The 24,511-nt window shown below is 36.1% G+C and overlaps 1 protein-coding gene across 3 annotated transcripts in view; it reads right to left on the bottom strand.

Moving 5' to 3' along the window:
- Positions 1-24,511, bottom strand: part of PRKG1 (protein kinase cGMP-dependent 1) — a 1,343,317-nt gene that overhangs the window by 197,176 nt on the left and 1,121,630 nt on the right. For all 3 annotated transcript variants that reach the window (XM_053663936.1, XM_053663935.1, XM_053663934.1), the window contains exon 7: positions 22,362-22,456. In XM_053663936.1, coding sequence (XP_053519911.1) covers positions 22,362-22,456 — 95 coding nt within the window. The remainder of the gene's footprint in view (positions 1-22,361; positions 22,457-24,511) is intronic.

Genomic DNA, 24,511 nt, shown 5'->3' with positions numbered 1-24,511 from the left:
TTGACATGGATTGATGACCTACGCATGTATGCTGTATACCCCAACACACACCATTCCCAATAGAAGCAGTTCTAGAGAAGGGCTGGGGGCATTCTCCACTGGAGGGAATCACCACCCCCTTTCCCACCAGAACAACAGACTCTGTCCGGGACAACTTATTCTTCTCCGCCATCTGCTGCATCCGGGACAGCTCCACAGGACAAGGCATCCCGCATTTTTTAGATGCCATTTTTCTGATTTTAAATGCATAAGTGCATTCATTGTAGAATATTTTAAAAAATACAAAATGTGTCTGAAGGGAAGTATTAATCACTCATACTCTACATACCTTTGTCTGTATTTTAGCAAACTTCCCTGGTAGGGGTGTGCCTCTGGATGAACCCCATTTCATTAACATGAGTCATTTTTAATATATATTTTATGCAGTTTTTCTCTTTATATTATACAGAGAACATTTCCTCTTAATTTTAAGTAGTATTCAGTAATAGAACGAGGGAATAATCTGAACATCCATAAACACGCTTGAGCATACATAGCATATTAGTACATAAGGTAGACCAATTTACCAAAGAAAAGACATTCTACTCAACGAACTAGTTTTTAAAATGGTTAACCACTAAAAAATACTCATAAAATTAGAAATCTAATTTATAACTTATACTAGATGGTGCTTGAAAAAAATGTAATATTCTGATGTGAAAAGATAAAATCGCAGTGAAGAAGAAAATAAAAATGGGTAGCTTGACAATATGTACCAGTGATTATAATGACATTTCATATTTTTACATTTATTGAAATAATGATGATGAGTTTCTTTCCTAATCAGAAAATAAATTATCATGAAAAAAGTGGGGGAGATATGATGATTTTGTAAACTGATCTTCCAGCCTCTCTAGACATGCTTTGTTTCTGTATACTGGTAGCAACATTTATTTATATGCTAGATTCCAACATACTTTTTTGCACTCCTGTTTATTTAAATTTTTTTTTTTATTTTCTAGAAGGAAAGGGAGAGGGAAACATCAATGTGCGGTTGCCTCTTGAGCTCCCCCTACTGATTCAGCGCCCCCTGCACCAGGCAGATGCCCTGATGGGGAATCAAATTCAGTGACCTTTTGGTTCACAGGCCAGAACTCAATCCACTGAGACACATCAGCCAGGCCTACACTCATGTTTAATATAAAATAGGTCTATATCTAATTTCCTAGGCAATTTCATATCCATGTTAGAATTATTCAGGCAAAACATTCTTGGTAGTTATGTGTGGCCACCAAAAAAAGTAGATTTTGTTTTATATTGGGTTGGTCACATTTTTCATTTGTTTTTTTCCATACAATGGCTCTAGTAATAGCTCTTGTAACATTTAGTTGTCTAACTTCAGTTGAAACAATATTGTTAAACTGTATTTTGACAGCTGCCGTGTCGGCATGTATTTAAAAAAAAACATTAAAATTGGTGAATATTTGTATAGCCTTCCATCTTAATATTAAAGATGGAAGAAAATAAGCCACATTTTTCAGCATATTATGCTTTATTATTTCAGGAAAGGTAAAATTGCAACTGAAACCCAAAGATTTGTGCAGCAGATGGAGAAGGTGCTGTGACTGATCAAATGTGTCAAAACTGTTTTGTGAAGTTTTGTGCTAGAGATTTTGCCCTGGACGATGCTCCACAGTCAGATAGACCAGCTGAAGTTGACAGAGATCAAATCAGAACATTAATTAAGATGAACATTATACCATGCAGGAGATAGCAGACATAGTCGAAATATCCAAATCAATAAAATTATCAGTGAAAATAAAAAATGTGTCTTCTATTTTACAGAAAAAACCATACAGAGTTTTTGGCTAACCCCAAACTTTCTATTCATAAGTCTTACCCTTGTGTCTGTCAGGGTACAACTTTTGTTAAACAAATCAAAGTAGCAATTTTGCATGAACAATTTTCTGACAATTATTTTCAAAAATCAGTCAAACATGCAAATATGAAAGAATACCACCATTATTTAAATCAAGAAAAAATTTCATAGAATATTATGATCTAGACCTGCTCTACATTTTATGAATCACATGATTCTTGTGTCTGCATTTTTTATGATGTTGTTTTATTGTTTCATTTTTGGTTTTTTTAGTCAATGATACAGTATATTTTCTGTGTATTTAAAAATGAAAAATTATTAAATTATCAAAATAATTTTATCAGTGGTTACTATTTGAAGAATCAACTATTGAAATGCAGCCCTATGTTCCATGCAATTCTCTGATGGAAATGATTGCAAAGAATAATTTTGGTACGTAGCTCAGAAGCACAATATATGTAAATCTCAAATAAGTTAATTAAAAGGAATTTAATTAGTTTATTATGAACAATTTTACACATATATAAAGCAAGAGAGAAAAATACAATAAATGATAGTGCACCTGTCACGCAGGTTCAACAATGATCAGTTCCTGGCCATAACCTCCTCCCTACACACATCTCCTCTGGATTACTCTGAAGCAAACCCAGACCCCATATGTTTTATTTGCAAATGTTTGTCAATCTCTAAAATATTATAAGGGCTCCTTTTACCTTCATAATGGCAATGCCATTATTATTCTAAAATAATCAACTAAATCTTTAATATCATCAAATATTAGAAGTAAAAAAATTTAAAGAAATCAAACAAAATAACACCAATCTATAAAATTGGTGACTTAAAAAAATTTACTGTATGTGAGGGTCTGTGCTAAGCACCACCAGTGTAAAAATGATTATTGCCTAAAATGTTTAAATTTTCAGGTAGATAGGCAGTCAGAAAATGAAAATGCCATGATAGAGATAAGAATGTAGTGTGCTTTTGGAGAGTGGAAGGGTATCAGACATACCACGGGATGATAGTTGAAGGGCAGAGGAATTTAAATAGGAGACACCTTGTGAGAGCAAATAAATCAAGTGAAGTGCTATGTTGGAACTGCCTCATATCAGCTTCAAGAGCTTATTTTGTATACCTCTTCTTCCCGGCTCCACATTCAGGGCCATCACAATGATAACCTGGTCCTGGCGGGACTATTTATACCTCAGAAATCAGTAATCCCCAGAGTTAGGTATTTTTCTGTGTTTCTCTCTCTCCCACCCCTGCTAAGAGCTGGATATTAAACATTTATAAGCATAGTAACAGGTACACGAAAAGGCTTTATGGGCAGAATAACAACTATTGCCAAGGTTCAGAGATGAGAAAGGACACTGAGTGGTTGGTTTATTGACGATGTCAAGTAGATCTGGTGAAATTCTATTATTAGTACATGGGACATCATTCCTTCATAAGGTATCTGTGGCTTATCTCCTTCAAATTTTTGCTCAGATGTCACTTTTTCACTTAGGACTATGTGAACCACCCTACCTAAAATTGCTAGTGTCCCTCCATACTCCCACTGTGTCTTCCTTACCCTGAAGGATGACCAAGAGAGGGACGCACAGGTGGGCATATCTGGCATATGCCCCTGACCCTGAAGACTCCTTTCCCTTTGGAAAGAGGTATGGCAGAGAAGGGCCAGAAGGAAGCCAGCTAAACCTCAGACTCACAGCAAGGGTCCTACTTGCCTGGCTAAATTAGGGTTGTGATATTTATGACATATTAAGGTAGGGTGAATGAGAAAATGAATCTCACAGCATAAACTACAGGTAAAGGAAAGGTTTGAATTGCAGTTGGAAAGTGATAAAATGAGAAAGGAAAGAATATGAGAAATACTGTGGAAGAATCATCCATAAAATGTGGTGTCTGAACATGGAACAGAAAGAGCTCTGACAGAGGAAGAGCAGGGTTGCAGAGCACGTCCTTAACGTTCAAACCTGCATGGTGAGGGGAATGAAGGTATTCTTTTTTTTTAAAGATTTTATTTATTTTAGAGAGATGAGGAAGGGAGGGAGCGAGAGAGGGCGTGAAACTCAGTATGTGGTTGTCTCTAGCACACCCCATACTGGGGATATGGCCTGCAAACCAGGCATGTGCCCTGACTGGGAATCAAACCAGCAATCCTTTGGTTCACAGGTCTGCGCTCGATCCACTGAGCTACACCAGCCAGGGTGAAATGAAGGTATCCTTAACCAAGGAACTGATCTGAAGGGAAATTAATGCATTTGAAGAAAATAAAAATGCAAGTAAAGACGCTTTTCTCCCATGGCATTTGCCTGTAAGCATACACAATTCTACTCTTAGGGGAAACCCAGAGACCCATTATCTACTCTCTGAACATTGAAAGACATAATGAAAACTATACATATAAACTATCTCACTAAAACACTAAGTTTAATCACTTAAACATTATCTTACACTTAAACATTATCTTACATTTCCACAAACACATATATTTTGGTACTTAAAATAATTTGGCTGAGCAGCTCTTTTTAGGATATTTAGACATTGCTAGAAGAAGAAATTGCAAGATTTATATTCCAATTTTTAATGACTCATTATGCTTGAGAAATTAATAAAATTTTCCTATAACTGGTAACAAACTAATTTACATAACAGTATTCCAGGTCATGAAATCCAAAGACCTACAACCAAGATTGCTCTATCCAGCAAAACTTTCATTTAGAATGGAAGAACAGATAAAGTGCTTCTCAGATAAGGTCAAGTTCAAGAAGTTCATCATCACCAAGCCCTTATTATATGAAATGTTAAAGGGACTTATCTAAGAAAAAGAAGATAAAAAAGATGAACAGTGAAAAGACAGCAAATTCACAGTTACTAACAACCACAAAAGCAAACAAAGCAAATTAAGCAAAAACCAAAGCAAACTAAGAGGATAGCTAGATCAGGAGCCAAACCACAAAAATGGAGATCACATGGAGGATTAGCAACAGGGGAGTGGGAGGAAGAGAGAGGGGGAAAAGGTACAGAGACTAAGTAGCATAGATGGTAGGTAGAAAATAGACAGGGGAGGGCAAGAAAAGTATGGGAAATGTAGAAGCTAAAGAATTTGTGACATATGCACATGAACTAAAGGGGGGAATGGGGGAGGGGATGTGCAAGGTGGAGGGGCATGAAGGGGGGGAATGGGACAACTGTAATGGCATAATCAATAAAATATATTAAAATATCATTTAAAATAGAAATAGAAATAAATATGGTCTATGGTTGTCTCAGGTGCGTGAGAGCTTGATTAATGTCCTCAGTGCTTTATCAAGTATGCATAGTGACATGGACATCAGAGGTTACCAAATAATAGTGTGTGGATTGGTGACGTAGGAAATTAGGAGGGATATGAAATAAATACAGATTCAGTAACAAAGATTCTAAAACCCATTATTTTCTATGATATCAATTCCTCACTATTCTGTGGTGGACTAGAAACCTTTTTTTCCTCCTATATTTAAAAAATAATTTATGACTATTTTGAAAATTCATACTTTTAAAATCCATGTTTAAAAGTTAACTTCGAGTACATGTTTTACAATTCTTGATGATTTTTGTTTGGTACCACAAATTCGAAAGCCTTAAAATAAAAATATTCTACTTCTCCAGAATAGCAAATCCAAGTTTCTCAGGAAAATAGTGCATATGGATGGGGGTGGTTGAAAAATCTGTATTCTTCTTATGGAATGTTTATGAAAAATGTTCCTTTCAAACCAACATGTTTCCCCATATGGGGAGCCAGTTTGCAGCAAAGATGTTGTGGAGAGAGGCAGTCTGCCATCTGGTTAGCAGGCGACTGTCAACCACTGTTGCTGAGGCCATCGTTAAGCTCAGGTACTCAGGAATGTTCCAGAAAACAGAAGGGCAGTCATTATACCTCATAGGCTAAGCTCTTAATACTTACAGACTTGAGTTGTGGCACAGTTTTGAAAAAGGGATTGTTTAAGAAACTGTTGTACGGCTACTTAAAAGGGAAAGGGGGTGATAATCAGGTCCATTTGCTTTAAAATCGTGTTCACTTAGCAACGGAAAACAAGCGCTGAGGCCCAGATGAAACCGCAAGTGGTTTCATGACAAGGGTTCCTCTGTCATCTAAATCATGGAAATTGGTAGAGATACAAGTGCCAAGTACCTCAGGAGAGTAAAAACTAATAGAAAGCAGAATAAAAAGCAGCTATATAACTTTCTCCATGTACAGCTATACATCATTTGAGCAGGAAAGGGAAATGAAACTCCCATGTATTGAGAATGCCCTAAGATGTCCATTCTGCCTGGGCTGGTCAGTTACTGCACGTAATCACAGTACGGTCACCTGAAAAGACAATGGATGGTGGGACCTAAGAGACCTGGGTTTGACTCCTAGTTTCTCTGCTTACTATGCAAGTTATTTAACCTCAGTGAGCCTCAGTTTTCTCACATGTAGAATGGGACTAATGATGGCTATTGTGAGAATCAGAGTAATATATGTAAGAGTATTTAGTTGGAGGGCAGGAAACATGTCTTGTTTCCCTTTAAGTGTTTTGCTGTTAAACAGTCAACAATACATTTTTGCTGAGAGTGAATGAAAAATTTAAGGGAGGAACATTAAAATGTATGCTAATCAAGTTTAAAACTTTGTAGCATTATGCATTATCATAACATATAGGTATACTGGCTTAACTTTTAATTGATGGTTTATCTAATATTTTCTAATGTGAGATATGAGGATCACTGCTGATTCAAATGACTTCAGACAATACAGGAATAAATGCCTTATGTAAACTATACATATTATTTTGTTTGTGTAATTTCTTTAACAAACGTTAAAACTATTTTACCTAGAATTTCATATTCATTTTCAATGACTATTGCTCAGAAAAAGGCTACAACAGAGAACATCCTTATTAGCCTGGTTAACACCAACTTCCCACTGGAAAAGACAAGGGCAAGATATGAATGAGAAACATCTGGGAAACTCTTGCTCATGTTACTACTGGAAACTGCTGCTGGTAGTTTCTGTGTCTCTTCTCCACCTTAGTACTTGATCACTGTTCAAAAGTCTTAACCCATAACCTCCATGTACTAGTACTCAAGGACTGAATGCCCGGAACTCTCCAACTAAGAGCAAATTCCCTCAGCTATGAAGTCTTGAGCTTGATGTAGTCTTTTAATCTCCCGTTCTCCTGTTTGTGATCATCTGCTTGATTTATATTTTATCACTTTGGTAGAAAATTCTGTCTGTCCTCTGTTTTCCCAGCTGAGAATCAAGTTATCCAAACTGACTAGATACTGTAACATAGCCCAAAGCTGACTCCCAAAGACAAAACCCTTGTGGCCCATCCTCGCCTGCAATGCCTGGGTGGTCTATTGCTTGACTTGTTTAATACCCCACAACTTTGCGGAACATGACTACTACTGACAGTGGATTTCGTGCACTCATAGCTCTGTAACTTCTTTTACCCCCATACGCCCTAACACATTCTGTCACCTGTTCCTGGGGTAAAGCAAATTGCAAAACTGCCATGTTATGAACAGATGCTCTGAGCCCTGGCTGGTGTAGCTCAGTGGATTGAGCGCAAGCCTGCGAACCAGAGTATCGCGGTTTGATTCCCAGTCAGGGCACATACTGGGTTGCAGGCTAGTTACCTGGGTTGCAGGCTAGTTCCCAGCAGGGGACACATGAGAGGCAACCATACATTGATATTTCTCTCCCTCTCTCCTTCCCTTCCCCTCTAAAGATAAATAAATAAACATATTTAAAAAAAAACAAAACAGATGCTCTGATAATGGGAGCATAGGGAGGTCTGAGCCTAACGGGTGCACAGTAGTGAAGCAATGGTGGGTAGTGAAGCACAGGAGAGTTGGTAGTTTTCTTACTGATGCTTGACTATATCAAAGATACTTATAAGGGCGAAAGTGAGTTTGAAAACATTTTCATAGTTTATTGAGGTATAGCTGACATTAAATAAACTTCACGTGTTTAAAGTGAAACAAACGAAAACTTCAGACATTTATAGACACTCATGATTCTATCACTACATTCAAGGTAATGAGCAGACCCAATAGCCCCAAAGTTTCCCAATCTCCCCAAATAATTTCTGTCTCTTGCCAAATGCCATGACTATGTAACCACTAATCTGCTTTCTGTCCCTATAGATTAGTTGGTATATTCTAGATTTTATATAAATGAAGTCATATATTTATGTACTCTTTTTTATTTGGTTAATTTCACTCATCATCATTATTTTTATATTCCTCTATGTTGTTGAGTGGAGCGATACTGAATTTTTTTATTGCTGAGTAGTACTTCATTGTATTTGTTTAGTACAAATAGCATCCTATTAGTACTTCATAGGATTTGTTTAACCACTCACCTGTTGGTGAACAATTGTTTTGAGTTTGAGGACATTACAAATAGAGATGTACATTTGTGTATAAGTCTTTGTATGGACATGAGCTTTAGTGTTTCCTATAAATCCATAGGAACAGAATGGCTGGGTCACGTGGCAAGCAATACGTTTAACTTTTTAAGAAACTTCCAAATTGTTTTCCATAGTGCTGTAACATTTTACAGTCTCACCAGCAACATATAAAAGTTCTCCTTGCTCCATGTCTTCTCTAACATTTGGTATAGTCAATCTTTTAAATTTTAGATATTTTAATACATGGACAGTGGTATTTCCTTCTGGTTTCAATTTGCATTTCCCTAATGACTAATCAGGGTGAGCAGATTTTCATGTGCCTATTTGTGATCAGTTTCTCTTCACTGGCGAAATGTCAGTTCAAATCTTTTGCCCGTTAAATTTTTTTTTCATTTGACATTTGAGAGTTACTCATTTCAGAATAAAATCTCTTTTCAGATAAGTATATGATTTGGAGATATATTCTCATAAGTCTATGGAGAGCAAATATTTTCCTATTCCTAGTAGCTTGTTTTAAAAGAACAGAAATTCTTAATTTTAATGAAGTCTAACTTACCATGGTTTTTATGTTTTGGTACAACAAAAAAAATTCTTCACCTAATCAAAGTTCCCAAAGCTTCACTTAACGCAAAGTTCCTATGTGTTTTTTCCTAAACATTTTGTAGTTTTGGTTTCACATTTAGGTTTATAATACAATTTTTTAAATGTTGCTACTACATTTTTTTTAATTTTTATTTTTAGAGGAAGTGTGGGAGAAAGCGAGAGAAACATCAATGTGTGGTTGCTTCTCGTGTGCCCCCTTACTGGAGACCTGGCTTGCAACCCAGGCGTGTGCCCTGACTGGGAATCCAACCAGCGACCCTTTGGTTTGCATGTTGGCACTCAATCCACTAAGTCACACCAACCACAGTAGGTTTACAACACATTTTAAGTTGATTCTGGTATATGGTACAAGATATAGGGACAACTTTATTTAATTTTAATGGATATTCAATTGTTTCAACATTGTCTGTGGAAAATGGTGGCATTTCTTCAATGGATTGTGCTGGAACTGATGGTGAGATTTAACTGGCAACTGCTATAGGCTGAATTGTGAGCCCCTGCCACCTCACATTGATTTTCTGAAGCCCTAACCCCCAAGAGAATGGTAGAACATTTGGGATATACTTAGGTTTAGAAGAGGTCATAACAATAAGGCCCTTATGATGAGGTTACTGCCCTGATAAGCAGAGACATCAGAGAGCTTTCTTACTCTCTCCATGTGCATGTGCCAAGGAAAGACCAGGCGAGTACAACGAACATACAGCACCAAGGCAGCCACCTGCAAGTCAGGAAGAGAGTCTTCAGGAGAACAGGTGACACCCTGTTCTTGGAATTCTAGCCTCCAGAACTATGAGAAAATTCACTTCTGTTGTTCAAGTCATCTACTCTGTGATATTTTGTTATGGCAACCTGAGCTGACTAAGGCAGCAATGTATGTGTGGTGGATTTTGGAGCTCTTTATTCTGTTCCATAGACCTTTATTTCTGTCATGACATCAATCCCACATTGCCTTAATTACTGTAGCTCTAAAATAAGTCTCAAAGTGTGGTAGGGTTAGCCTTCCAAATTGATTCTCCCCCCCCAAATTATTTTGGCTGTTTTAGGTCTCTTAAATTTCCATGTCAATTTTAATGGCAGCTTATGAATTTCCACAATACAGCTTGCTGGGACTTTGACTGAGATTGAGCTTCAGGCATAGCTCAATCTAGGAGAACAATGTGGACTCATGTGACACGAATACAGTGTATGTCAACATTCCTCTTGAAAACATGTTGCAGTTTTTAGTATACAGGTCTCTGTAAAACTCCTGTAAACTTATCTCTAATTCTTTCATGATTTATGATCCTCTTGTAAGAGCGTTTTTAAAATAATTTCTAATTGTTTATATGTTTTATTAAACTATGGTACATATGATTATTTACTGATATATTTGAACTTGGCTCTGCGAATGATGATGAACACAAATCCCCTTACATACTGCTTGAAATGTCCTACAAGGAATATTTGTACTTGCCCTAGTTTATGGAATATGGAATAAGACAATTATCACATAGCATATATTTCTAAAATGCCTCCCACTCCCAGTTCATTGTACAAATAAGAAATGTGAGACCAAATATAGCTTGAAACACTTGCCCATGGAGACATAATCTCATTCAGAAGACATGAGTAAATGTTATAAAGACAACTTTTGGCAAGAATTTTCAGAGGGTTTTAACACATTTCTTCCAAGTATCACAAGTGATGACAATCACTTAGTGTAATGACAATCATTTAGTGTAATGACAATGAATCTAACTGGTTAAAGTCCTTGTTGCCTGTCCAAAGTGAGATTTATAACAAGCCATTTTTCTTCTATACTGTGTAAAGGAAACACTGAGATGCAATCATTAATTAGAAAGAATGAAAATGACAGAGACATAGAACACTAATCAAATTTATTAACAAGAAAATTAGCTTTAAATAAAATACTTTTCTATTTGTTTTTGAAGAGAGTTTCAAATTTATATTGTATTTTCTTATCTTGTGGCAAGTGAAGGAGATAACTTGTCTGAATGACGTGTTGGAGAATAGCAATGAGGGACTGAATTGTTCGATAACTACCTCAATTTTCACTACTGAAAATGACCTTATATTTAAGATAGCAGGGACAAAGAAACCATTTTCTAAAACAGCCTGATGTTTCCTCAACCATCTACAAAAATGTGATCCCTCCCATAGAAACAATTATTTGCATAAACAGGCCAGAGCCTCCTTCTAGAACAAAAATCCTCTTTCTTAAATCGCCTTGCCTTTAACAATTTTTTAAACAACCAGTTTTCTAATTTATTTAAAACTAATAGATCTTGGATTACTATCACTTATTGACAATTCTCACTTATTATAAGCAAAAGCAATTGCTAGTGATAGCTGAGTCTACAGCGCACACTGAAGCATTAACAAGATTATCAGGTAAATTTGTTTTAGGTGTGTTCTTTAGCAAAGGCCAGACAGATGTTCAAAATTTGTCGGTTAAATTATCTTTGTTAATTTGTGTGTAGGCTGGCTAGAGGTGTTTTCATAATATTGTCAATTATTTTGGATATGCATGTCAACATGCATATCCAAATGATGTGTGTATGTGTGTATGAATTATGTATGCAATATGTTTTTTTTAAACCAAGATATTTCCGTAAATTCTCTATTGCATTCCTTAACATCAAAGCCCAATGGGCCAGTATCATACATACCCTTGTATATGACCATATCGTGGGTCTAAGTGCCTAGAGGAACAGGCCTGTACATTTGGGTTCTATGCTGTGCTGGTCTTCCTGGTTCTAATATCCTACTAGAAGCTTGTCGTACATTTAGTTATCAAAGCATGCCAGGGACAACTGTAAGCACAAGAGATTACTGCAATGGCAAAGTGCTAAAAGTCAAACACATCATGGGGATGGTGATGACATAAATGACCTCAGTATAACTGGAGCATAGATCATGGTGCAGGGTTGTGGGTGTGAGACTGCAGAAGTAATATGGGAATGGATCTCATAGCAGGGGGCGCCACAGGAAGCCTTGGAGAAGTACAGTGACATAAGCCTAATTGTTTTACAGAGTGTTGTGGGTTGAACTGTATCCTCCCAAAAGTTACACCAAACCCCAGTACCTATGAATGTGACCTTATTTGGAAATAGGGTTTTTGTAGATGTAGGCAAATTAAAACACTGCCGTACTGGATTAAGGTAGGCCCTAAATCCAATGACCTGTGTCCCTATAAAGGGAGAGAGATTTTGATAATGAAACACACACAGAGAAGGGATGGTCATGTGCACAGGGGGTGGAAATAGATATGATGAAGCTACAAGCCAAAAATGCCAAGAAGTGCTGGTAGCCACCAAAGGCTAGACAGAGGTAAGGGACATATTTTTCCTTGGAGTTTTCATAGAGAACCTGGCTATGGTGACGCCCTGATGTTGGACTTCCCTCCTCCAGAACCGTGGAAGAATGAATTTCATTGTTTTAAGCCGCTCAGTTTAAGCCACTTATTATGGCTATCCTAGAAAATGAATACAGAGGGATCGTCATAACCACACTGTCTGGAATGGATAGGAGGTAAGAAAGAGAGGACACAGGGTGACCGGTTAGGAGGCTGTACTGTAATCCAGGTGACAGACTGAATCTGTGGGAGTAACTAACAGTGATAAGATTCAGGCGATGGTGAAGGTTATTTAGGAGATAGAATCAACAGAATTAGCTATCAGCAAAGTGGTTATTTCAAAAGAGGGGTCAAGGATAACGTCCAAATTTCTGGTTTGAGAAACACTTATTGTAATAGTGATCATTTGAAAAAGAATAGATTTGAATGGTGGACATAAAATGAGTTTTCTCTTGTCCAGGTGCCATTTGATGTGCCTGTGATATCAAAGTGGCCATGCCCCATAGAAAACTGAATTTGGAGCCCAGAGAAAAGTTTGGGGATGAAAATATAGATTATCATGTTGCTGTGACACTCTGTGCTTCTCCTACATTATTACTTAGCACATTCTTTTCATCGATGTTTACCTGTAAATCTACAACGAGAAGGTAATCTGAAACCAGAGTACCAAGACAGCAGCTCCTTTTGGGCAACACTGCTCTGCCCAACAGGCTAACCTTTAGTATTTCCACTGCTCCATCTTACGGAGAGAGTAGTGATACGAGAAAAGCAGCTATTTCTTCTCAGACAGTTCTACAAAATGAAGCTAGCTCTAAGTATGGGTAGCTTTTTGTCTTTGAGCTTTAGCCAGAAATACAGGACAATATGGAAAAATAAATCCCGCAAGACATTCTATTGTATTTCATATGGATTATACATTAAAATCCTCACAAGAATAATGTTCACTAAAATCCAAATTAATTTTAATCTTCACCAAAACCCCAAAAGAAATGAAACCAAAGCCAAATCTGAAGTTCTTGGAATAGAAATGGGTTCGAAGGCTAGAGGCATGCACTGGAGCTGGACAGGAGGGCTCACGAGGGGGCCGGAGAGGGGTCTGGCCATGGCCCCATCGAGACAAAGACCGAGACTGAGCCCTTCACAGGGCAGAGTCCTAGAGTGTTTCTATACACAAGATACAAGCTTCAGAAATAACTCTCTCTGTTGTCCAGCAGGTTTACCCTGACAGAAACAGAAACCTTGAAACTAAAAGATCTAAACTTTTCCTATCCCATCTTTATGGTACGGGAATATCAGTTAAAACCTGACCTTACAGAAACAAATATAAAACATAAAAAACAACTCCACAGAGACGCTCCAATAACCTGGCACTGAAAATGGGCATTCACTAAAGATGAACATTTTAAAAAGCTCCATGGGCTATAATAAACCATACTACAGGGAAGTCAACAAATATGACACGTTAGAATTTGTACCCTAAAGTTGAAGGTAATCAAAAATTTCAAAGAATTTTATCTTTTCAAAACAATTAACAAATAAAGAGATAAAGAAATAACTTAACTAAAAATAATATTAAAGATTTTTTAAGAGAATAATAAAATAACAATAATAGTTTACACAGTATTTGCCAGGCATCATTCTCATAAGCAGACAAACTACATTAATTATTTGGCTTATTATTCACTTCAATCCTATGTGGCAGATACTATTACCCCCATATTATTAACCATGAAACTGAATCTTAGAAAAGTAGAGAGAAGTAAGCTCAAATACCTTATAACTGATGGAGCTGGGATTTGAACACAGGAGGTCCTATTTCAGGGTCCACAGTTCTAACCAAGCAGAAATTCTAAAAATATTTTTTGAATAGTCATTGGAATCTACTTAGTGGATGGTTTGAATTTAAGACTTGATACAACTGAAGTAGAGAACCGATTAGTGGATCTGAGAGAATTTGCCCAGATTTCATTACAAACATAGCACAGAACGATATGAAGGACCTATAAACCTAAAACAGGAAGACTAGGATGGTAAAATGAGGTGACAACAAATGAGAGAATAGAGAAAGTGGGGGAAAAGGAATAGGAAGAGATAATGCCACAAATTTTCTAGAATTGAGGGAAATTACATCCTCAGAAGACAGGAACACACAAAGTATATGAAGGAGAAGTAAAACATATCTGCACTTAGATTATAGCAAAAATGCAGATTAAAGACAGATAGCTACCAAAAAAAAAATACAGACCTTACTGAGAGTGATTTGATTGTGGATGCCAAAGACAATGAAGTAATATTTAAGATATTGAGAAAAAAATAAATTTTAACCTAGATCTCTATTAATAACCCAATGCTCATTCACATAGGCAAAAAGTATAAATAGATCATCTCTGAATAATTACTAAAGGAATAAGCTGAATATAATAAGCAACACTGGGAAGAGTGCAGTAAATTCTCACTTATCATCATCAAAAGGTTCTTGGAACTGTGGTGAAATGACATATAAGGAAACCAGTTTTACCAAAGGCTAACCAATATAAACAGGAGTTGAGTCCCTAGGTACCCCATTATTTTAATTAAGCAACATTATTGGATAACCTGCTATAATAGGTAAACCAAGTTACTAAACTTAAATAAGTCGTGTCTGAAAAAATACATGTAGTAATAATAATGACTAATATCTGAGGATTTACCAACCAAATGGAACTATATACTACAAATCTAGGTAGAAAGTGGGCAGGAGTAATTTTTGAAGTTAAGTACATGAAGATCCCTGTATCTTCCAAGAGAAGGATAGAGCTATTTGTTAGGTATAGATATTAAAATTTTTAAGGTTAATTACTAAAAGAATAGAAAAGAAAGATAAAAATTCTAAACTAAGGAATAACACAAGTATAATTTGTATGACAGTGAAAGGAAAAGAAAAATGTGTATTGACCCCAAATGAAACAGAATGAGATTTTATATATGTAAAATTTTAAACACAAATAAAACAAGCTTATACATGTTAATGTTTATGTATGTATATTACACATACTTATGAAAACAATAAAATTTAGACACATGACCAGTGAGAATTCATACAATCAACTCTAGGATGAGGCTCGTGGGAAAGAGAGAAAGTACTGGTAGAAGGTACTGAAGAGGCTTGAATTGTGTCTACAGTGTTTTATTTCCAAATAAATAAATATTTATGCTGTATCCAATAGTTGTTGGGTCATTTTATATGCTATCATTTTATTAACTAAAAAAGAAATCCAAGTAGACTCAGAAGTATGAATGAACTTTCCTGAGACCACAGTCCATGAGGAGAATCTGGGGAAATAAAGACCTCTTTTCTGAACTGACTTGGCTGGTTTATTTTTGCACTCACAAGGGTGGGGCTTGGCATGTAGCACAGGTGTGCAGAACGATGGGCAACGGCTGGGATAGTTCCTGGAGGAAAGGGCCTTGTTGACTGTGGTTTGCTATTAAATAACACCACTTAACTGGGGTGGCCCAGAGCTGCACTTGGAATCCAGGGATCTGTGCCAGTTGAAAAGAGGCCACATTTCAAGAGAAGCAGAGTCTGTGCCCTCGGGAAACTTAGAGATCATCTAGTTCAACTGGCACAGTTTACAGATTTTCAGAAACAAGAGACTAAGAGAAGTTAACTGGCCTGCTCAGTTATATAATCAGTGAGTAAGTAGTTAACTCAAAATCTCATGCTATGCCAATTATATCAGGCATTCTAAACTTTAGTGAAGAAGTAGCAGAACATTGTTGGCATTGGGGATGGTGATATAATGATAATGGTGATGGATGCTGATGTTAATGATAATGAACATAAAGACTATGGTGGTAGTGATGATAGCAGCAGGCATTTTTGGAGCATTAATCTAAATTCTGGGTAGTCACTCAAATGCTTTATAAGTATTACCCTGATTACTTCTCACAGTAACTCAAAAAGTTAGAGACAATCATCATTTCCATTTCAGATGAAAGAAGAGCCTCTCAGGGTCTCATAATTTATAAATGACAGAGTGGATTTCAACCCAGGCAGTCTGACTTCTGAGCTGAAACTCTTAACCATATGCTATGGTGAAAACTCAAATATTAGGAGGAGGTGCAAGTGGAAGCTCAATCTTATCTCTCATGGGTTCGTCTTAGTCTTAAATATTTCTAATTCCTACAGGTCCAAATGGCTTAGAATTTGACATCTGATGCCCACGTGAATTCCATATGATTTCAAGTCAGGTAGAGATCTCGAAGCAATAGTAAGTTAATTGTATTTGGATTGATACACGAGTATTTGGAGTAAACCTGAACTAATTTCTCTTAAATACAACTTTAGTTTTCATGTATATAAGGAAGGAGAACTTTTGTAAAGAGTAAAACATTTTGCCCTTTTTCTGGTATAAAAAAATCCTTATCATAGAAAAGGATAATGCTTTAGCCAAACAGCAATGGATAATTTGCATGATGTCAATCAAAGTGAAAACAATGTGACCCAAAGTTTTCTTGTAATGGGATGCTATTGATTAATAAATGCTGACAATATAGATTATAGGTTGGCTAGATTTATGGCTGTACTGTCTCCATCCGATAAGGAAATAAAACACTACTTCTAGAGGCTGAACTATATAGTAAAGTTGGGGTGTTAGGTTAACTGAGGTCACATTTCTGCTCATTCAATTATCTACCATATCTTCCACACTGGAATTGGGCAGTCTGATATCTAGAGGAATGGTCAAGATACAAAGAAATGGTAAAGTATTTTGTATTTATGGTTAAGAATAATCAACATTGTTAAAATGGCCAAGTTACCTAAAACAGTATGTAGATTTAATGCAGTCCTTATCAAAATACCAATAACATTTTTTATAGAAATAGAACAAAAAAATCATCAAATTTGTATAGAACTACAAATAACCCTGAATAACCAAAGAAGTCCTGAGGAAAAAACAAACCAAACTAAACAAAAGCAAAGCTAAAAGAATCAGACTCCCTGGCTTCAAACTATACCACAAAGGTACAATAATAAAAACAGTAAAGTATTGCAGGAAAACTGACACACAGACTAATAAAACAGTATTCAGAGCCCAGAAATAAACCCACATATATCTATTATCTATATATATCTATATCTATCTACATATCTACAAGTAATTTTTGACAAAGGAGCCAAAAAACAGACAATGGAAAAAAGGAAAGCCTTTTCAATAAACAGTTTTTAGAAAACTGGAAAATCACGTGTGAAAGAATAAAGCTAGACTGCTATCTGACATCACACACAAACAGCACAGTGATTTAAATGGATTAAGAACTTATCAATCAACAATACTTCTGACAAAGGGCTAATTTCCTAAATACACAGAAAATTTACACAACTCAACAAGCAAACAAGTAAAAAAAAGAATCCAACTAAAAAATGGGCAGAGAACTCACAAAGACACTTTTCCAAAGAAGACATACAGAAGGGCAACAGATGTATTTTTTTTAAATGCTCAACATTACTAGTTACAGGAAAAATGTAAATCAAAAACATGAGATACCACCTCACAGCTGTGAGAATGGCTGTTATCAATAAGGTAAGAAATCACAGGTGTTGGAGAGGACGTGGAGAAAATGGAGCCCTTGCGCACTGTTGGCAGGAATGAAAGCTGATGTAGTCACTAAGGAAGACAGTATGGAAGTTCCTCAGAAAGTTAAGAGCTGAGCTACCATATGACCCAGCAATGCCCCCTCTGAGTATCTAGTCATATTACTGATAATACTTGTTCATAAAGATATCTGTACCCCTGTATTGTCTGCAGCATTCTTCACCATGGTCAACACATGAAAACATGTGTTATGCTCTTTGCATTCTCAGTGCCCTTTGACAGATGAATGGATAGAGAATATGTGGTATATATACACAATGGAATACCACTCAGCAAAAAAAAAGATAAAATTTGCAACACTTGTGACAAGGTGGATGGATCTTGAGAATATCATGCTTAGCAAAATAAGTCAGACAGAAATGTGCAAGAACCATGTAATTTCAGTCAGTGTGGAACAGAAAACAAAAAAGCAACAAGCTAACAAAGAAAACAAACAAATTCATACATACAGACAACAGAATGATAGTTACCAGAGCAAAAGGGAGTAGGGAGGATAAGGAAAGTAAATGGGGTCAAAAATATGTTGACCAAAGGAGACTAGACTTCGGATGATAAACACACAAGAGAGTATATGGAAGTCATATTATAAAGTGGTACACCTGAAATTTATATAATGTCGTTAACCAATGTTACCCCAATAAATTTAATTTTTAAAAAATTTAAAAGATGTTCAAGAATTTCTTTCAGTATTACTAACTTACCAATATTTTAATGATCTACTGAACATTCTCATAAAAATAGAAAAATGCCCACTACAATAAATTTTATTTGTGAGAAAACAATAATCTGAAATGCTATTTATGTACATATAGAAACTATAAGCTATAAAATTTATCTTTTAAGTATAAAAATCATTTGGGTTGCAAGGAATCATTTGGGTTAAGTATAAAAATCATTTGGGATGTAATAGGATAGCTATCATACAAAAGAATATATAAAATTGACTGAAAGACTATATCCTAAAGTCAGAAAATGTAAAGATATTTAGAGGGGAAAAAGTGAAACAAATCAATCTGATCTGTGAAAAGTATAAATTTCTTGTGTGAAACATTAAAATTCAAAGAAAAGATCAGAACAGGACATGAAGACACAGAGTGGAAAACAGAACGTGGATATAGAACATCAAAACATTACAATATCAAATAATCAAACAAGGAAATAATCAAGAAGGGTTGACCTAACAGGCTTCCTTCAATTGAATCTAATTATAGAGATTCAAAGAGTATCTGATTAATAGAAATAAAAAAATGGCAGCTCAGAGTTCAAATTGTTTGCAGAAATGTTTTGTTTGCTTGCAGAGCTACTTTTATAAAAAATCGAGTTACAAAATAACACTTCATGTATTTTTTAAATACCTAGGTTTTTCTGCCTTCCCTTAAAAAAAGCATGGCAATGACCTGGAGGACAGTAATTGCTATTCTTATTATAAAAGGCTTTCTAGTTTGCTACCAGTTTTACTCACCTTATTTTTACTCATTTATATTGCCAGCCTGACCCCTATAGTCAAGTGAGTTCATAACCTTTTATTCACCTTAAAGGAGGGGTGTCAAGCTCATTTCACTGGAGGCCACATCAGCCCTGCAGTTACCTTCAAAGGGCCAAATGTAATTTTAGGATTGTATAAATGTAACTACTCCTTAACTAGGGGAAAGGAGCTGCCTCCGGGTAGAAACAAGATACCGGCCTGGATAAAACAAGGTGGAGGGCCAGATTCAGCCCAAGGGCCTTGTGTTTGCCGCCCGTGCCTTAAAGCAAACACAAGTAGTGAAAGTAATCAATGGCAGAAGAGATTGCAAGATTGAGCATCACTAGAGAGGCTCATTTGTTCATTCACTTGTTCATTTGTTCAACATAAAGATGCTGAGTATCTGAAAAGTACCAGATGCTGAGCTCAGAGCAAAATAGAAATATTTGGAACTTCCTTTCGTCAAAAGGAATATGCAGTCTTAGACCTGGATGTATATATACCAAGATGTATGTAATGAAGAGTTGAGGATCAAACACTGGTGAATTTAGGAAGTGAAAGGAGAAATTGTAAAGATTGTTAACAATTACGGGGATCTCAGAGGATGGGGAATTTAAAGAAGGAAGGGGATGCTCAAGAGTGTAAAGCTGTGGCTGAGGAGTGAAGTCAAGTGAAGATAAAAGAAAGACGGTTCTTTGATGTAAGCAGCAAATCCCTGGTGACATTTAGGAGTTCACTTAGAGTAGACTGGTAAAGCCAGATTGAGTGATGACAAAATAATATTAAAGAGCATAAGAAAAAAAGAGACGGGGGAAGGCAGGGACTGGGTGATCAGGGTAAGGGCGTCGGTGTGGTGAAAGAATGCCCAGTAAAGAGGGCTGAGTATGTTCAAAGAGAGTTTTAACCACAGATGGTTCACAGGAATGAGCATAGGCCAGAATGAATTCACTCTAGATGGAATACTATTAACTTCAATTTTGATATCACGGCAAAATTTGATATCTTTTTTATAAATCATAACCTCAAGTTTACTGCTTGGAAGGTGTTTTCATTGTAAAAGCTTTCTTTAATTGGCACCAAAATTCAGTGACAGTAAGCTGTGAAAGAAAATCTGTCAACTCTCAATTATGTTTTATTTTCTGGTGTTCCAGTTGTGATCTCATCAGAAATGATTGAAAATGTTTCTGCTTCTTTGGCTCTGCAGGAAATCACAATTTCCATGGAGGCATTTAGTCTTGGACCAATGAAATCAGGTGGCATTATTCTCTAGAATCTTCTGCATGTATAATAATCAAGGGAAAGAAAGATTAAACTACAAATGATATGTTTTTGCATTTTATACTAGGACGATAATGTTTACTGCATTCTTTTGTGCATCGTCATCAGATAGGATCAAACAAACTCAGTAAAAGCAAAAAAAGAAAGTCAAATGCATTTAGTTCTAAATTTCCATAAGATGATATGGCCTGAATAAGAGGACATCAGAATGACTGCTCCATTTCTGTACTGCGGAACAGTAAGGAAGAAAATAAGACCTGGTAACTAATTGTGGCTTAAAAAACAAAAACTCCTTAAAGGGAAAGGATTAAGTCAAACTTGGCACTTATAAGATTGTCAGAGATGTAAAGTACAGCATAGGGAATATAGTCAAAATATAGTATGATGTCAGGTGGGTACTTGAAATATTGGAGAGACTGCTTTGTATATGATTGTCTAACCACTGTTCTGCACACCTGAAAGTAATAGAAAATAATATTGAACCCTGACAGATGTGGTTCAGATGGTAGAGCAGAGTTGCAAAGTGAAAGATCACCAGATAGGATCTAGGTGAGGGCACTGCCCAGGTTGTGGGTTCTGCCCCTGGTCAGGGGGAGTGCAAGCGAATAATGTTTCTCTCCCTCTCTTTCTCCCTCCCTACCCTTCTCTCTAAAAATAAATAAATAAAATATTAAAAATAATATTGAATATAAACTGTAATTGAAAAATAAAATTTAAAACCTTAAACTATTTCTTTACAGAACTTTTAAGCAAATTGCTTATAATATAATTTTTAAAATAAAGGCACAATTTGAAATAGAAGCAAAACTGTTCCAAACATTTTAAGAATGTTATATCCTATTATTATTCCTTTCTAGTAGACACTTCTGTACCTGGAATTCGATGCAAAAATAAGTGCTTATTGGTTGTTTCTTATTCAGGTTGCTTATTATATGTACACCACTGAACTCTGTATCTGTACACACTGATCATTGAGATGCGGTGTTTGTTGCAAAATAAGAGTAGAACACCCAAATATATCTGTCATGCTAATCATAAGTTCTGTTTATTGAGTGGTACAGAGTCGGCTGAGTTTTTCTTCCATTATATATGGGGGAAAATCCCAAATGCTTACTTCTTGAGGTCTTACATTCCAAGTGGAGTTTCAGTGAACTTGCAGTAGACCACCCAAGTCCATCCTTTAGAGCCCGTGCAGAGTGAATCTGGGTGTGCGTAAATTACCTCCATGCCTATCTGCCCCTCCACCTCCATTACCATAAACAGCAGTGACAACAATCAGCTGGAGGTGAATTCCAGAAAGCCCTCACTACCTTCAGATCTATTGTTTGTACGATTGGGTTTAGGGGATTCCAAAATTCTCAACCATGTTTCTGTGATTCTGAGCAAAACTGTTGTACAAAGTAAGCTTAGCAGAGACTTTCCCTCTCTTTCAGAGTCTTTATAGAGATTGCAGTGAAGAAACACAAAGCTGAGAAATTTTCCTATTAATATAAAAGTTACTTGTTACAGAGGTTAACCACCAATCAATCCTAGCACCTATCTAAACAAATTACAATTCCAGTGGAAATAAATAAAAATAATCAAGAGTTCATATCTGTTATTAGGATCAGCACTGAAGAGCCTTATATTAAGACAGGGAGATCGTTAAGACAGGGAGATCTTTAAGACAGGAATTTATGTAGTACTTAGTTCAAAACTGTCTAATATTTGAACTACTTACCCCTGCAAGGCTTTCTCTCCAAACCAATCTCCTTTTCCTAAAGTTCTGAGAAAGACTGGATCTTCACTTGGTGAGTCTTCGCGAGTGACATTTACCTACAAATAGAAACAATGAAAGTCTATATCCACTGAATAACCTGAATGATCAAATGAACACTAATTGATAATTATGTCTCTTTTTTAAATTCATTTTTAAGGGAAAAACAAATATATTATCACTAACAGGGCCAAAGAAATTACCTCCAAATATTTTTGATACTTTCGAGTTGTTTTTAAATAACAGTGAATTATTTGGAAATTTGAATTTCATTCAATTTTCCAAAAAACCTCATAAACCTCATCCTGATTCCCATTTCCTACCTCCTCTGAGACAACTATTATAATAACCTTAGTGAACATTTCTCTAATCCTTTTTTATGTGTTTATGTGCATGTGTTTTTAAAATATATGAGGGATTTTGAAGAACAAGTATGAAAGACACAGGGATGAGTACTGGGGGGGGGAATGGGAGGGAGGTGGGGAGACGGGGCGGGGGGGCTGGGATGGGAGAAATTGACAAAAAAAAACTGTACTTGAAAAATAAATAAATTAAAAAAATAAAATATATGAATAGCATAATATAGTATGTATCATTCTGTGACTTACTTTTTTCTAACATTCTTTTAATTATTTATTCCATGATATTAGATAGAAATATAGTTCATTCACTGCCTTCTTGCACTCTGTACATTCCCTTATTTACCCATTTCCTTGTACATGGACATTTATGTTGTTTGCATTTTTTTTTGCTGCAATGAACATCTCTCTGTAACACTACATGCATATCTCATTTTGTCTAAGACATGTCTATCTCCTTCCTTAAAAAAAATCCAGCCTTAATTAAACCACCAGTCACATTTTCATGAAGTATTCCTGCAGGTCTCTAACTGAACATATTCTTCATGTCCTCACAATCCCCATGCTTTATTCACCAGTATTTCTTATTTAAAATATATAGAAATTACATATGTGTCTTTTTAAAATCATAATAAGTAATATGCCCTTCAAAGAAATGGATATTTATTTGGCATTTTCTACAATTTCTAATAAGCACTCAATAAAGAATTGTAAATTGTATAAAAAGAAAAGCTTCTTTACTAAGAAGATATCTTGTCCCATACAGGACTTGTGAGTTGAGAACAGTCCACAGAAGGTAAGGAATGTGGGAAGTTTTACCTTTGTGTTAATGCACTACCCACTTCAGTCTACCAATATTCATAACACCGGCTACATGTCACCCAGAAAAGTTCAATACCTAAAATACATAGGCCTGTAAAATGAAGTAGAAAAACTAATTTCTTGAGACAATGCCAGATACTTAGATACATTTAAAAATATTATGCTTCAAGTTGACTTTACAGATTGAATGTCAAAGACCAGAATTTTTTAAAATTTTTTTATTGATTATGCCATTACAGTTGTTCTATTCCCCCTTCATTCCCCTCCACCCTACCCCCCCCATCGCCACCATTACCCCCCCTTTAGTTTATGACCATGTGTCTCAAGTACTTTAGATTCTATATTTCCCATACTATTCTTGCCCCTCCATCTATTTTCTATCTACCATCTATGCTTATTTTCTGTACCTTCTCCTCCTCCCACTCCCCTGTTGCTAACCCTCCTTGAAACCTTCATTTCTATGTTTTTATAAGTATCAAGAAGGTCTGTGAAAGGTGGAAGAAATTCAGTTATTATTCTCCACTGATCCATTTGACTACTCCTCCACACAGAGCTCCAAACCCATGGAAATGCGGCTTTTAACAATCTTATCACTTAACTGTATCACAGAGATGCTCATTTGCATGTTGATGAGGCTTTTACAGATGTGCATGGAAATACCTTAGCACAGTGACTCCCAGACTTCAGTGTGTCTTTGGGGGGGGGAGAGGGCTGTGGGGGACAGTGGAGGGAGGGTATTTTTAAAATAGAGGCTTCTGAGGTTCTGATGCAGTGGGTTTCAGAAATCTGAATTTCAAAAGTTTAATCTACACACCAATCTTTGACAAACATTGATACATAATTAACTTTCTGAGCCTCGGTTTCCTCATCCACACAATGAGACAATTCAACAAAACTATTTTAATCTCTTCTCCCTAATGTTAAAAAAATGTC

This window comes from Artibeus jamaicensis, unplaced genomic scaffold (assembly GCF_021234435.1).
Source record: "Artibeus jamaicensis isolate MK-2021 breed Jamaican fruit bat unplaced genomic scaffold, CSHL_Jam_final contig_332, whole genome shotgun sequence".
Classification (NCBI taxonomy): Eukaryota; Metazoa; Chordata; class Mammalia; order Chiroptera; family Phyllostomidae; genus Artibeus; species Artibeus jamaicensis.
This window is presented reverse-complemented; position numbering and strand designations above follow the sequence as displayed.